Genomic DNA, 15,732 nt, shown 5'->3' with positions numbered 1-15,732 from the left:
ATGAATGAATGAAACAAATGATAGGCTAATTTCCCAAATGGAAGAAATATAAAACAGTCCTCTGAGGTAACCATCATCCATTTGCCACATAAGACCAAAAACACCCCCAGAAACACAAATAATGGACAATGACCCCGGAAGGTTTTAGTTTGCTACTCCTGTGTGGAGACGAGGAAACATGGGTTCCCTGACAGTTTTTACTACCTCTGGCATTCCTTAGGTAAAAAGTAAACATCTCTCTCGTTCTGGCCGAATTTTTCTTTTTTTAGTGGAGTGTGCTGTAAACATAAGCCTTATTTTCACCATCACTCAACCCTTCAAAGCAGAAGTTTTCATTAAGTACAGACTAAAGAACAGGACCGGCTACTTAATTTGCGGGGCCCATTGTGAAATGAAGACGTGGGGCTGTTTGCTGAAATATTAAGAATGTTGAGGCAGTGCTAGCAGATCCTTAACCAGGCGTGGGGCCTTGCGCGTGGGGTCCTGTGCAGCTGGGGGGTTGTGTCCAGGAAGCTGGCCTATTAAAGGGGTAGAGGAAGTAGGAGCCCGTCCCAGCAACAACTGTCAGACGTCAGCTGCTCGCCATCAAAAACACACTGTCCTCCTGATGAGATACGGACTGAGACCCTGCCACTCCACAGGCAGCATTTTACCCTAGACGTTGGGAACATTATACAGGCTGTTGCTCTGGGCAATTTGGTTTTAAACTTTATTTTTCATGTACAGTTTCAGATTATACAAAACATAGAAAATGGACTGTTTTAAAGGCACATTAAGTAGAAAGTATCTAACTACCCTAAAATCACATTTGTCCCCAAACCAAGATTTCAACTTAACCTCTAGGCCTTTCCCTAGCATTTCTCCATCACCACGGCTCCCCCAATATACAAAACTGTTTGACATGCTGTATTGTAAGTAACCTTTCAGCTATTAGCGAGTTTAGTAATTCCCCACCCAGGCAGATTTAAAATGATGCTACAGCTTCCATCTAAGCTACTGTGTTTAGTGTGTTTACAGACGGGCTTGGAGGTCCAGGTGTCCTCGTCAACAGTTAATACAGAGCATAGTAGGACTTCAGCCTGTTGATTACGGACGCAGGCATACAACCTGCAGCAGAGAATGGCGGAGTGGGGGGAGGTCTCCAATTTCCCTGTATCCAGGTATAAATATATACATTCACTCAGAGCAACAAATCAATCTTCCAAACTCGTTTGAACAGAGACCCAAAGTCATTTTAATGCAAATAACAAAACGAGTTAGTCTGTCTCCATCCAGAGCCCCTCAGTGAAAGAATTACAGTACTTTATAAAAATGTCCTAAAATGCGCAAACTACAGCTCCTTCAAACACAGTTGTTACCAGTAATATATTTGGTCCTAATATTTGCTTCTTGGATGTCTCGGCTACTTTTCTGTTTTTGTTCTTGAGTAACTGACGATAAGCGCCGAGTGAGGGCTGATTTCTGCCTACAGGTAAGAAGTTTGGGGATTTTCTCCCTCACGCCATCACCTCGCCCTCCTCCCCAGTGCACGTCCCACCGCAGGGAAAGGCAGCTCTCATGTTTCACGGAACCTTGGCATTGCAGAGGGATGTGGGCACTGGATGTGGTACAGTAGTGGCAACGAGCCAGGAAAATCCACGGGGTCCTTTCAGATTCTCACAGACCCCTGAAGTTTTCGGGGAAGGAAATGTATGCATTGCCTGGGGATTAGGCTTACCAGATTTCTGGTTCTGAAACAAAAGGGTTGTTTGTTTCCACTGTGGCCACCAGAGAACTATAGAGACCCACCTGGGCAGAAAGCTGAGGGCACTTTAGACCCACCTTCCTCCAGAGGCTCGTGTAGCATGCTGCAAACCCCAGGGGTGTGCCCCGGACTCCTACCACACGCCTAGTGGCAGCTTTCCATCAAGGCACGAGGTGGCAATAGGTCCCGTCACTGGCCTGATGTCAGCCTGCACTGTGCTGGTGGCCTCTCCGTGGGGAGGGTGTCCTGTCTCAGAGAGGATGTCTGGGTTTGCTCCCCCATTTTCAGAGCCTCACACAGTGCCTGGAACACAGTAAGCATGGAGGACTCTGTTGAATATGCACAGATGGGGAATCACTGACTGAATGAGTAGGTGGACAGCTGACCTAGACCTGCTCTAAAGAGGAGTCCGTGGTGGCCCTGAAACTACTCAAAACAGATGCCTTCCCAGCTCCACAAGGATTGGGCCGAGGGCAAATCATCACGCCACTTAGCAGGTCGAGTGCAGAAGAATTTACGTCGCACCCGCGCTGAGACGAGGCGGGCAGGTCCCACACGGGCCCGGCACACCTCCCAGCAGCACGCTCGAAACGGCGGAGGAAAAAGCAGTGAGGCACCAAGAGCTCCTCCACAGGGCGTTTCCCCAGGTCGCCTGCACCGCCACACCCCTATGGTGCACCCCTAAAGACAAGCTCCCCAAAGCCCTATTTCTCAGAACGATCTGCAGCACCGCTCACCCACACCCTGGCACGGCCCCCTCGCCCAGGTGACACTGGTGCCCACTGACGTCAGAATCGTGGTGATTGGGTTCCTTTCACTGCTTCCCCGGCTTTCAAGACCCTGGGGACGCCCCACAGAAGTCAATGTTCTCCGGGTGGAACAGACGACACGGCCCAGGACGTACCAGCTGCACGGGGAGCGAGCGTATTTAGACTGAGCTGAGTGCCTCCAGGACATGTGAGCATAGGCACGCCCCTCCCAGCCCACGGGCCTCCCTTTTCAATCCTAAGTTGCATTCTTTGCTGCCTTCATCACAGTTTGTAATTAGTTTTCCTAACTGGTTTATAATCCATCTCCTCCATTAAACACTGCGCCCCATAAGCACAGAGATTGTCTGAACATGGTATCACTGTGTCTGGTACACACAGAATTCCGTAACTTATGCTACTGAGTGAATGAATGAATGAATGGACGAATGAATGAATGGTGGCTGGGGCCCTGAAGGCTCTAGACATGGGGTTAGTAGAGGCCAGCCATTTTAGAGGGCAGGGCAGGAAAAGAAGGCAGAGGCGTTCTGACTTAAGTGTGGGAAGAAAGCTGCGCCCCACCAGGGTGTCTGGCTATCGGGGGTGCGTGGTTGGAACTGGAGTCTGGGTGGTCCAGATGTAAGCAGCTGTGGGAGACAGTGAAGGATTCAGAACTGATGGAGGCCAGGGCTTTGGCCTGCAGTGGGTTTTAGACCCACCTCCCCACCTTGACCTGATGAGACCTTTCACAACTGTGAGAGAGTTCTGCTCCCCGGACCCTGGGGCTACGGTCCCCAACTTTAAGGCACGTCGTAAGCCTTACCAAGGAGCTTGTTAGAAATGCAGGCTGCTGGGCCCCACCCCTGATGACTCAGATTCTGTAGGTCTAGGTGGGAACCAAGAGTCTGCATCTTACAAGAAGCGCTAGGGGCCACAGGTTGAGACACTGCGTCAGCGGGAGCTCACATCTGACCCCCAGGTTCTAGATCACCTTTCCTAAGGCAGGCAGGTGACGCTGTCTGCCAATCTGGGCGGCACTTTCTGGACCCTGCCCATTATAGGCAGGTGGGGGCTCTGTCTGGATTACACAGAACACCAGGGGCCATACCTGCTTCTCACATGGAACCTGGCTAACACCTGAGGAGCTTTCATCTCTCACCCCACCTTCCACCATTAACACCGAGAGATTTGGGAAGGGAAGCTGAGAGGAGGGGGGCTTGGCGTGGCCCAAACCTAGGGGAAGATGTCCCCCCAGACCCGGCTTTTTCGGTCTCTTGTCATCACATCCCATCCCGGTGGTTAAGAAACACCCTGCTGAGAACTTTTGGATTTGAGCACTGCTGGATTTTTGGCTTTGTCTTGTGGAGCGTTCCGGACGGGTGGGCAGTTCTGAATCCCAGCCTTCAGTCTATTCTCTGATCTCAAGAATGCAAAAACGCTTCTCTTTTTTTTTTTTTCCTTTGGCTTTTAAAGGAAACAATACGTTTGCTAGAAAAACCACACACACAAAAATGACTATATACAAAAACGGTTATCTGAATGTGGATTCTGTACTGCAGCGCGAGTGGCCGAGCTCCCGATGTCTATTTGCGCTTCCTCAGTATCAGGTACATAAGGCCGCTGATGAAGGTGAAGGCGAAGGCCACCCACGCCAGGATGAAGGAGTAGCCGTACGTGCCCTCCAAGGTCTGCGCATAGAGGTGCGCGTTTTGGCGGTGAAGTTCCTCGCGTCGGTCTGTGTAAATGGAAGCTGCTATCACAACGGACAGGCCTGTCAGAAGAAAGCCAAGATGCCAATAAACCACAGACCAGTGTGTCCCAGGTACCTGAGGGGACAATGGCCGGAGCCGAAGACCCACTTCAGCTTTTATTATCATAAGCATTTATTTTAGCCTATTGGAAAGATTGCAACGAATACTTTGCAGCAGAGTATCACTGCCTCTAGTCGCCCTTTTCCTTCCCATTCTTGGTAGCAGAACACTATTTTATTTGGGCAGCCGTGTACCCGGCCCAGAAGATCCATCCTAATTGGTCTAAGCGAGGGGTCAGCCTGACAGTAAGTAGTTTAGGCTTTATGGGTTCGTATGGTTTCTGTCACCAACTACTCAACTCTGCACTTTCCCTTCTTACTACTTTAGATACTGTTAGGTCCAGGTGGAGTGTCTGGAGCTGCAGCAGCCTTTTGGGGACCAGGAGGAAGTCATCACTCTGAAGATGACAGCATAGAAGGATGGAAAGTGTGAGGGTTCTGGGTGAGGCTGCTGAGCTGCCCAACCCACTGTGCACCCTCCAACCCCTGGTTATTTGTTGTATTCAAAAGGCAAAAGTTTTTATGGCTGAAGTCATTGTTAATCGGACTCTCTCTTACTTGCAGCCAAAAGCATTCCTAATTGAACCACCAACATTCACAGATACAGTGGTACCTCGGTTTTCGAACGTCTCTGTTGACAAACATTTCGGTTTACGAATGCCACCAATTTTACGGATCTATGGTATCATTAGATAGTAAAATTCATGCTAAATTTGCAGTTTTACGGGTTGATTTTAAAGGTCTGGAATGGATTAATCCATTTTGCATTACTTTCTGCCTCGGTTTTCGAATGTTTCAGAACTCGAAATGTCCTGAACTCGAATGGTCTTCCGGAACGGATGACGTTCGAAAACCAAGGTACCACTGTGTTAGTGTCAGGGTGAGATTGAGAACCGTGGTTTTCCTTGGGGGATCTACTTCCTCTCCTGGCAGGTGAGACTGACAATCAGGGTACCCAGCCCATCTCTGCTGATCGGACGGACTGCTGCTCCCAGAGACCTGTATCTCCAGCAGTCAGTCTTCTGACTCCGCCAGCAGCTCCCTGCAGTGACTGCCCACCCATTTCTGCGGCTGAATCCTCTTCCCAAGCCCTGGTTTTCAGCTTTTCCTTAGACTCTGGCGAGCCACCCCAGCATCCGGTCTTTCACGTAAGTTAGAGCATCTGTTGCTCACACCCGAACATCCCTGACGGATCCGGCGTCTAAACACCGCAGGTTTGGGGCAGAAAGAGCAGGGGCAGGTCCTTGGGCCAGAAAAGGAACAAAGGAGTTGTGGACGGGAAACGCGGGGGAAATCTGGGGCATTTCCCAAAGTAATCAGTTTTGACTAAATGGCCTTGTGGATAGACAAACGGAGACAATGACAGAAAGTCAACTTCAGTGGGTACCTCCCCAAGTGCCCGCTCTGCATGTTAGTGGTGGGATTCAATTCTTACAATGGGGTGAGTAGTGGGATGTCCGTGCCTCCTACTGGGATACAGAGAAAGTAAAGGACCGAGCAGATGCCCCCTCACTGCTGCCCTTGAGCAAGTTGTGTTACATTTCTCGGCCTCACTGGGTCTGGGTCACTGCTCCCAAGTGCTGGGCTCCTGGGTAGGAACACAAATTCCAGGCTCTAGCCTGACAGATTCTGATTCAAGAGGTCAAGACGGGGCCTTGAGGTCTGCACTTTAGAAAGGTCCCCAATGGATCCTTGTGGATTTGGGGCTCAGGGACCCAGTGACCTTCCCGGGCCGTTCACACCTGAAATGCTTTCACTGTCTGCCCGCGCCCTGTAGTGTGGTGCCCTGCTGAGCAGGTAAAGTGCCCTGAGAGGGTGCTGTGTGTGACCCACCATCCCACGTTGCCCAGGACAGAGGGGTTTCCTAGGATGGAGGACTCTCGGTTTTAAAACGGAGACAGTCCCAGGCAAACTGGGATGGGTTGGTCACCCGAGTGTGCTGGTGACGTGCCTTGGGGCCATGCTAAGGCCATGGTAGGTCTGGACTTGACCCCGAGCTGGGGGGAGCGAAGTCTGGGAGGTAGATGGAAGGAAGGAGTTGGTGGTTGGAACTAAGCAGTGGGTCAGCGGTGAAGCCCAGATTTCCCACCCTCATCAAGCTGCTCATTAAATCCTGGAAAGTACAATGGAAGGGGCTTCCGGTTTTTATCACCAGGAAGCTTCAACGCTAGTGAGAAACCACAGATGACCGCGTTGGGGCACAAGTCTCCATCCAGCTTCAGCCCTGCTAAAATTCCTAAGTAGAAAGAAGGCTCTGAGACACCTTTTTTCTCTGAGTTCCTTTAGGACTGAGGCTGTGTCTTGTTCATCTGCACTGCCAGCACCCGCAAAGGCCTGGCCCAAAGGGGGCACTTCTGACACCAATCAGCCTCAAAAATAACCTGCTGACGGCTTCCCACCAGCTTGGGACAAAAAACCCCAATCCTACAAGGCTTGCAACACTCCGGGGAGTCCAGTCCCCCTGCCTCTCTGGTGCAGCTCCCACCATGTCCCCCCATCTCTACACTCCAGCCCCACCGGCCAGCTCTCAGGCTCCCCCATCACAGGGCTTCGCTCACGCTGTTCCCTCTGCCTGGCACACTGTTCCTTCCCCTCTCTGCCATGAGAGCACATTCTAGACAGCACCTCCTGTTCAGCCTACAGAGCCCAGCTAAGGAAGGACGCCGTCCCTGACCCCCTAACTAAATCCAGACGCCTCAATGTAAAACATCCCACGGTGGCACCACGGCACAGCAGCCGGCTTCTCCTTTCAGGTCCTGACACCTGCCACCCTCCTCCTGGCTTCCACCCACGGGTGGTCGGGAAGGGAAACCCGTTGTTTTACTTACATGACAGGAGCTGGATGATGGAGGTTAAAACAAATCTCTCTCCCTGCTTGAGACGGAAGAGCTGGAGCAGGAAGATCAGAAAGGCAATGCAGCACAGAATGGTGGACAGGATCATCGTGGCCTGAACCGCCTGCATCGTGGCGTAGTCTGTGGGAAAGCAGCGGAGCACAGGACTGAGCACCGCAGGCCCGGGCCCCGGGGGTGCAGTGACAGCTCGAGTCGGGGTGACAGGAGACGAAAGTGCAGGGCATCGGGTTGCCATCTGCACGTATGAGGCACAGGGCAGCCCAGGAGTCTCCCCCTCCCTCTAGGGTCCATGCGTGCACTTGACAGACCAGCCCATGCCCTTATCTGGGAAACAGCAAAACCACCTGCTCTGCGTTCTTCCTGGTCTGGGTCACTGAGCCCCAGTGTGTGGCTCTCGCATCGGTGATTTTTAAAAGGACAAATTCTCTCAGGTTCCAATGTGGCAGATTCCGGTTCAAGAGCTCAGGTCGGGATGGGCCAGGAGTGGGGGTCTGTGCTTTACCAAGACCTCCGGAAGGATTCTTAGGGACTTGGGGCTCATGAAACCGAGTGACCTTCCGGAAATATATGTGTAAGGGAGTAACCTTGTGATCACTACTTAGGAAAAGCAAAGTGAAGTTTTCTCAGATCAGCCTTAGAGAGGGGGGCTGAGAGGCTGGGGCTCGGTACTGGGGAGTTTCAGCAGGGAAATGAGCTGGTCTTGGAGGAGGGAGCTGCATGGGAACGGACACAGCTGGATCCCTGCACAGCAGGTATACAGAAGGGGTCGAGTGCAGGGACTGGAGCCGGCTGCATGGGCCTCAATTTCCCCACCTGTGAAATGGGGATAGTAGTAGCCCCCACCTCAACAGGGTGGGAGAGTGGAGTGAACGAGGCATGGAAGGATTTTAGGCAGTGCCCCCAAAAGGGAGCCCTGTGGAAGGGCTGGATGTTATCAGCAGGACACAGGTAAGATGGGTGAGGGGACAGTGTCCAAAGCTGCAAAGGAAAACCTAAGGAAAGCCTTCCGTTTTTTTCATTTTTGCAATTTTGCCTGAAAGTGACTGGAGGGCGTCATAATTTTAAGTATTTACTGAAGTGTTTAGAGCACTGGCTCTTAGTTCACTCTGGCTGTACATGAGGACCACCTGGAAAGCATCTAGCCGCTGCCCCCATTGTTTATGGTGGGGAAGGAAGCCAGACCCACACACACAAATACATGCCACTGAGTGGCTACATCATACGAATTCCAAGAACAGCCAGAAGGAAACGATAGTGACAGAAATCAGAAGTGGTTGCCCTTGGGGCAGGGGGTGGTGGGAACTGAGCGGAAAGGGGCCTGAGGGAACTTTCTGGGGTGACACAATGTTCTCTACCTCGCCTTGGATGGTGGTTAGGTGGATAGATACATAATTGTCAAAACTTTGAACTGAGAGAAACCTTAAGTCAGCAATGTCTTGCTTGCAAATTATAGCTCCATTATAAAAACATCCGGCAGGCCACATCGAGATGAAATCAATGGGAATCTCCGGTGGTTTTGGGATCAGGCATGGGAGGTGGGGTGTCAAGTCCAATGTGGGCCATGACTGACCCTCTGGTTGCAAGCTGTGCTTCCCAAATTTGCCCGATCCCAGGAACCACCTGGGGGGTGGGGGTGGGGGTATTAAAACTAGACTCCTGGGCTTCTTTGCCTGAGATTCTGATACAGTTATTCTGGGGTGGACGCCAGGAGTCTGGTACCCCAGGTGATGGAACACAGGCTGCTGTGGACTGAATGTTTGTCCCCCCACCCATTTCGTATGTTGACATCTTAAACCCCAGTGTCACAGTGTTTGGAGGTGAGTAGGTCATGAGAGCGGGGCCCTGAGGAAAGGGACTGGTGCCCTTAGAAGAGGAGACACAGCAGCTTGCTTCCTGTCTCTGCTCTCTGCCACGTGAGGACATAACGAGAACCAGGCTGCTTGCAAACTGGGAGTAGCCACACCAGACCCCGCATCTAGCCACACCTGTGAGAAAGAAACATCTGCTGTCTTAGCCACCCAGACTATGGGGTTGTTACGCCAGCCAGAACGACAAGACGTGGCTTTAGGAAAAAAGATGGGCACGTGTTTAGAGAAAGATTCCTCAAGGTTAGGGGGGTGGGCACAGAATGTTCCACTGGTGTCCAACCAGGGCACCGACCAACAAAACCCACCCAATGGGATGTTCGCTCTGCTCTTGTTTAAATGCCTACGAACCTCAGGGAGGGGTTCTCCACTTGGCGCTTTTATAGCACCTGCTAATATCTGGGTTTGGTGGTGGTTTTGTTTCTAACAAGGAGAGAACCAGAAACAGGCTTAGGGCCGTCACGGCTGGCATGTCTGGTGACTGTTTAATAACATCATTTGATTTTCAATGTAGCATTTTGAAAAAGTTTTCCTTCTTCTAAGGCAAGTGATACCAGCTTGTCATTTATGGTAGGGATGTAAAGTTCCCTTTAAAATAAAGTGATGGAAGGAAAAAGTGAACTATTTTAAAGTAGGGGGTCAACATGTTGTTTCTGTACAGGCTATACAGTAAATTAGGCTTGTGGCCGTATCGTTCCTTGTTGCATGTTCTCCTTTGTTTTGCTTTTTGACTTTTTTGTTTTGTTTTGTTTTAACAGCTCTTTAAAAAGGTAAAAGCCGTGCTTAACTCAATGGACTGAATTTAGCTGGCAGCTTGCCAACGTCCATTATTTTAAAGAAAAATAACAGGTAAATAATTCCACATAAGGGACACGGAATGCAAACAATAGAGGCTTGGAAACACTGCCGTGGAGCACAGCCAGCTCTCCCAGCTGACCAGGCACGCTGGTGACAGCCAGGGCTCGCAGAGCACAGGGAAGAATGGTTGTTTCCAGGGTCAAGAGTTAACATGGCAGATAAACAGACCTAAAGGGAGGTGGCAGCGACCACAGGATTTGGTTTAGAGCAGAGTTGGTCACATCTAGACTGGAATCCTGGCTCCATCATTTAGTCCTGGCTGTGTGACTGAGTTTCTGCTCTGTTCGTTCCTCAGTTTCTCCATTTTAAAACAAGGCCCATGGTCCCTGCTGGATAGGCCTGAGGTCCACTGTGGAAAGGACTTAGCCCCATGCCTTGTGGTAAACTTTCAGTAAGTGATGCCTCCTATTGGTATTTTTGCTGCTTTTCTTATAAATGTTGATACTTTTATTGACGGAATGGTAAGGCTCTAGGAGCCAGTAAGGGGTGGGAGGGTCCCCTGCTTCCTAAATAGGATTGCCAGATTTGGCAAACTAACAAAAACAAACACAAATCCGTGCCCATTAAATCTATCACATAAACAATACTGTCTTAGTATAAGTATGTCCCATGTAATATTTGGGACATACTAACCAACTAAATGATTTGTGGCGTATCAGAGATAATCAAATTTAACTGGGCACCTAGGATTTTATCAGGCAGTGGGACCCAAAGAGCCTCTTCCATCAGTTCTACACCAGAAAACAGAACCATCCTCTCCAGCATGAAGGAGAGTTAGGAGGTAGCATGATTTTCCATGGGATTTCCTGCATTTGCAAAGCCCTTCTGCATACAGAGGCAGGTGCGTTGCTATTATCTCCACCTACAGCTGAGGACACTGAGAGTCCCAGCGCTCAAGTGAAATGCCCCAAGGTAAGGTCACACAGCTCATAAAGGAGCCAACGTGGCTCTCGAGTTCCTGCCGCTGAGATGGGGGGAAGTTACACAAATATCGACTAGGTCTCTGAGCCTATGTAAAAGGGAGGCTTGGCTGAAAGAGGAGCGGGGAGAAGATTCTAGATGAGGGCGGAGGCTGGGAAAGGATGAGAAAAGAAGCTCTGCTTGGCCAAGAAACAGAGAGGAGAAGGGTGGGCCCATGGGAGCTGGGGGAGGGTGGCCCCTCCGGTCCCCAGCTGACTGCACGCAGCCCCCAGCCAGGCCGCCCCCAGTATGCGGAGGGAAGGAGCAGGCGAGGAGTCGGAGAACAGGGAGGCCTTTCCGCTCAGCGTTCTCTTTTCACTCGGTGCTTCTCAACCAGCTTCACACTCACCGGTAAAGCCGTCACCGATTTCTGTGCAGTTTGTGTTGTTGACGCAGATTCTCCAGACATCTGCAAAAAACTCGTCTCCTACCCACCAGGCCTGGAACACAAAATGGAAACACAAGGGAAGGTCAATCGTTAATTGTGAAAGCATCATGAAAGGGACCAGGAGGGATGGCCGGTTAGCTCAGCTGGGTAGAGCCTGGTACTAATAACAGCAAGGTTGCCAGCTCGATCCCCGCATGGGCCAGTGAGCTGCACCCTCCTTAAAAAGAAAAAGAAGGAAGCTATAAAAAAAAAAAAGGTACCAGGAGAGGACCATCTCCTAATTGGGTGGGAGGCATGGTGGTAAATGAATAGTCGGGACCAGAGCCTCTCAATCTGCAGTGTGCATGTGAGTCGCCTGGGGATCTGGTTAAAACACAGATTTTGATTCGAGAGGTCTAGGGTGGGGCCCGAGATTCTGCATTTTGAATGAACACCCAGGTGGTGCCCAGGCTGCTGATGTGAGTAAAGTAAGAGATGGTCCAGGCCCTGGTGGGGTGGGGGAGAGGAGATGAGGCTCGATTGGTGGCAATAAGTAGACAGTGGTAAATCCTACAAGAACCAGAGGGACAACGGCAGAGGGGAATGAATGAAAGAATAAAATCTGGTTGGGGGGCAGCCTGATACGGACGAATGATCAGAGACTCTCCTGCCTTCGGTCCAAATGCTTTCATTTCTCTCTGTGCTTCCACTGTCTCTACCTCCAAAAGGCCGTCCTTCCGCTTTCCATCCCCCCAGAGATTGGAATCTCCCCCACCCATCCATCGCGTCAACAAATGTCCACTGAGCTCCCACTACGTGCCCAGCCACAGTGCCACGCACAACTCCTAACTCAGAATGAATATCCTGACTCACTGATGGGCAAGAACGCCCACGTGTGTCTTCTCAGTAAGTGCCACAGTAACACAAACACACAGATTAACTGGTACTGCGGCTGGTGGCTTTTCTGCCCCTCATGTCTGTCTACACCCCGCTCACTACGTCTGCAACCTTTTCAGGTTCCCAAAGGACCAGATGCAGGAAATAGAAAAAGGAGATTCTAAAAGAACTCTCAATACCATGTATTTCACCGAGCGTGGGCCTTTTGGGTTATGGCAGGGTGCCAATGCTTCCACCTATCCAGGCCACTCGTGGCAGCTTTTTGAGATTCTGCAGGAACCCAATTACTGCACTCACCGGCCCCTTATAGGATCTATGGCCAGGAGGGCTGGAATGGGTCAAACCCCCGCTCTGCCACTTACTGCGGTGTAAACTCCAGCAGGCTCCTTCACTGCCCTGCGGCCCAGTTCTCTCGTCAGAAATCAGCGCCAGGAGAGGACCTATCCCGTCGACTTGAGGTGAGGCTCAACTAAGATGACGCACGTAAGTGGGCCTAGAGCAGGACCTGGCCAGAGCGTCTAAGTGACAGGGGGTGTGATGCTCTATGTTATTACGAGGATTACTCAACGGGAGTCTACATGTAGACAGAGCTGGTGGCCACTCAGGAGGTGTACTTTTTGGCTTTCTGAGCCGTGTTTCTAACTCTAAATGTCTCCGCAGTCTGAAATAATCAGCACTGAAGCCAGGACGTTGGGTCGGGGTACGGGCCACAGAGGACCTCTGGTAAAAAGCTTTACTTCCTGTTGGGACAGATGTTAATCTACGTCAGTAGGTTATTTACTAAACGCATTCCTGCCATATGGCTGAGAGCTGGATACAAAGGGAAAGAGTTCAATGTCCCACGGGAGCACGGGCAGAGTCAGGAAAGTTCTAAGCATGGGCTCTGCTGGGGAGGGCACGGCCAGGTGGGCTGAGAACAAGGGACCCTGTCAGTAAGGAGGCAGGGCGGGCAGAGGTCATCTGGGACGGGTCACCTGGGGAACCTAGGGCAGTGGTCCTCAATCGAGGGGGATTTTGCCCCCCAAGGACATTTGGCAATGCCTGGAGACATGTTTGGTTATCACACTGCGGGTGGGAGTGCTGCTGGCATCTAGTGGGTAGAGACTAAGGATGTGGCTAAACGTTCTGCAATGCACAGGACAGCCCCCCGCAACAAAGAATGATGCAGCCCAAACGGCAACAGTGCCAAGGTTGAGTCACTGGGCTCAGCAGGGCTGAATGCAGGACGTCCTCAGAGGGCTTCCTACAGCCACGGTATCACGCCAGGCTCTGTGGGGGTATCAGGGATGAGGGGGAGACCTAAACATGGGATGTTCTGAACCCCAACACTTAGGCCAGAGCCCTCAGGCCTGGACTGAGGGAAGGGGCATGGCTTGGGAGGGAGGACAACCCCAAGTCATAACCACCTTGGGGGAGTTCTCCACTGACTTTAGGATCCAGGGTTTGGGGACGGTCAGAAGGAAAGGGAACTTACATTGTCGATGGTGGCGACAAAAAGCAAGGCCGCAGAGGTGATGTGGAAGATGATGATGAAGGCCAGAAGCACCAACATTTTCACAGGGCGCGGTGGGGCGAGGGGTCACGACGAAACTCCAGAGACAGAGAGAAGTGCTGAACGGGGCGAGAGACATTCGAACTTGTCAATGGCAAAGCAAAAGTAACGTGACAAACAAGCAACTTTTAATGGGGGCTTTTAGAAAATCAAAAGCAGCTCTTCCCACCTTTCCTCGCCTGACAGACTTGATCCAAGTCTGGCTTTCTTTTCAAAGCTGTTGTTTGTTGCATCCAGACACCAAATATTTCTTGTGAGTGTGTTGGGGTAAGGACCAATTAAACTCTAACTCAGAAAAGCATCGCACCTCTTGGGCCTGCCAGGGGCACTGGGGCAGGAAGGGGGAGCTCCGTGTGGGCTAAAATGCTGTTCCGGAACCCCCACCCACCGGGCAATGCCGTGGGAACCTCACAGAACCAAAGGAGTGGAGAATTCATTATCACGGTCCCTGCTGCATGACAAAGCAAAAGTGATCACGACACAAAAATATTTCCTAATGATCTGACCATTTTATAAAACGAATCTCCACTCAAACACCCTTCCTCTTAATATCTATCCTCATTTGAACAACATCCGACCACAAAATGCAAACAGATGCATGGCAGACAGCGGCCATGTCATTTTCCTCCCTCTGGGCACAGGAAGACTGCATTTCCCGGACTCCTTTGCAGTTAAGTTGGCCCTGGTGACTACTTCTGGCCAATGGGCTGTAAGCAACATAGGTGTGTGTCATTTCGAAGGCGGAAGCATTTCCGGGTGGAAGAGCAGGTGTAACTTCTCCATACTTCCTCCCCTCAATGAAAGAGCTGGGATAGTGCAGCCACCACACACTGAAGCCACACACTTTGGACAGGCACTGTGATTGAGAAATAAGCCTTTGAATGTTAATCCACTGAGATTTCAGAGTAAATATTTTACTATGGCTGGACGGTCTGCATAATACACAACAGGAAGCGCCTGCAAAGTGAAAATGGAAATCCTGCAAGAGAACTAGGGTCGTACAAAGTTGATGTGACTGACAATGGAGAACCGCCCGGAAGGCACTAAAGGCATTAACAGGCAAAGACTTGTCCGAGATGGACTAGTCAGCGATAAAAGAGGAAAAAAATAAACAGGGATGATGTGAAAAAAAAAGCATTCAAAAGAATGACTTAAATATCAAAGGATTAGAAGTGATACTGGGGAAAAAATGGTAAAGTCTTTGAACAAATAGGACCATCCTCTTGGTCAAAAGACATGCAAATGTCAAGTGAAGATGTCACATCAATCGACCTCGTTGGAAGAGTGAACGCTACCAGTCCCCCAAATGAACCCTTGATTCATTCTTCTTTCATTCCAATAATTTGTGACAAGTTACTATTAATGAAGTTTTGTAGAACATAAAATTTTCAGTTTCACTTATGAAAATACAGACCCTGTTTTCACTATTTACAATGACATTTAGTACCAGGTTTAAATGGATTCATTTTATTTTTTAAGTCTCTCCACACACACACACACACACACACACACACACACACAATTTTCTCAATCATCTGAGAGTAAGTTGCCTACACCACACTTCTTTATGTCTAAATAATTTGGTATATATGTCTCAATAACAAGAATGTTCTCTTACATAACCACAGTAAGATGATCACGATTAAGAAATTTCACATAATACTATTAGCTCATCTACAGTCCACATTCAAATTTCTCCACATATCCCAATAATGTCCTTAGCTATTCCTTTTTCTGACCCAGGACAAATCCAAGATGGTGCATTGCGTTTCGCTGTCATCTCTCTTCAGTCTCCTTTAGAATGGCTCTTCAGCCTTGCCTGGTCTTCTGTGACACTGATGTTATGTAAGGGTCTTTTTCTTTTGTCAGATGTCTCTCAATTTGTTTGCTGCTTCCTGATGACTGGATTCAGGGAATGATGTTTCGGCAGGAACTCCATTGGTGATGTGTCCTTCTCAGCGTTTCCCACCAGGAGGCACAAGATGTCAGTCTTCCCATTAGTGACGATGCTAACTTTGGTTAAAAGCCACCAGATTTATCCATTGTATGTTTCATCTTTGTAACAAAAAAGCAATTTA

The 15,732-nt window shown here is 50.1% G+C and overlaps 1 protein-coding gene across 1 annotated transcript in view; it reads right to left on the bottom strand.

The window, feature by feature from the left end:
• Positions 1 to 695: 695 nt before the first annotated feature.
• EMP2 (epithelial membrane protein 2) overlaps positions 696 to 15,732 on the bottom strand; it is a 33,600-nt gene continuing 18,563 nt past the window's right edge. The window contains exons 2-5 of the mRNA XM_019719311.3: positions 13,577 to 13,713; positions 11,188 to 11,278; positions 7,129 to 7,275; positions 696 to 4,261 (exon numbers count right to left, since the gene is read on the bottom strand). Coding sequence (XP_019574870.1) covers positions 4,074 to 4,261; positions 7,129 to 7,275; positions 11,188 to 11,278; positions 13,577 to 13,654 — 504 coding nt within the window. The 5' untranslated portion in view covers positions 13,655 to 13,713 and the 3' untranslated portion in view covers positions 696 to 4,073. The remainder of the gene's footprint in view (positions 4,262 to 7,128; positions 7,276 to 11,187; positions 11,279 to 13,576; positions 13,714 to 15,732) is intronic.

The sequence above is a fragment of the Rhinolophus sinicus genome, chromosome 10, assembly GCF_057876585.1.
Source record: "Rhinolophus sinicus isolate RSI-liver-muscle chromosome 10, RSI-T2T, whole genome shotgun sequence".
Classification (NCBI taxonomy): domain Eukaryota; kingdom Metazoa; phylum Chordata; class Mammalia; order Chiroptera; family Rhinolophidae; genus Rhinolophus; species Rhinolophus sinicus.
The sequence above is the reverse complement of the archived record's forward strand: the minus strand, read 5'-3'. Positions and strand labels throughout refer to the sequence as shown.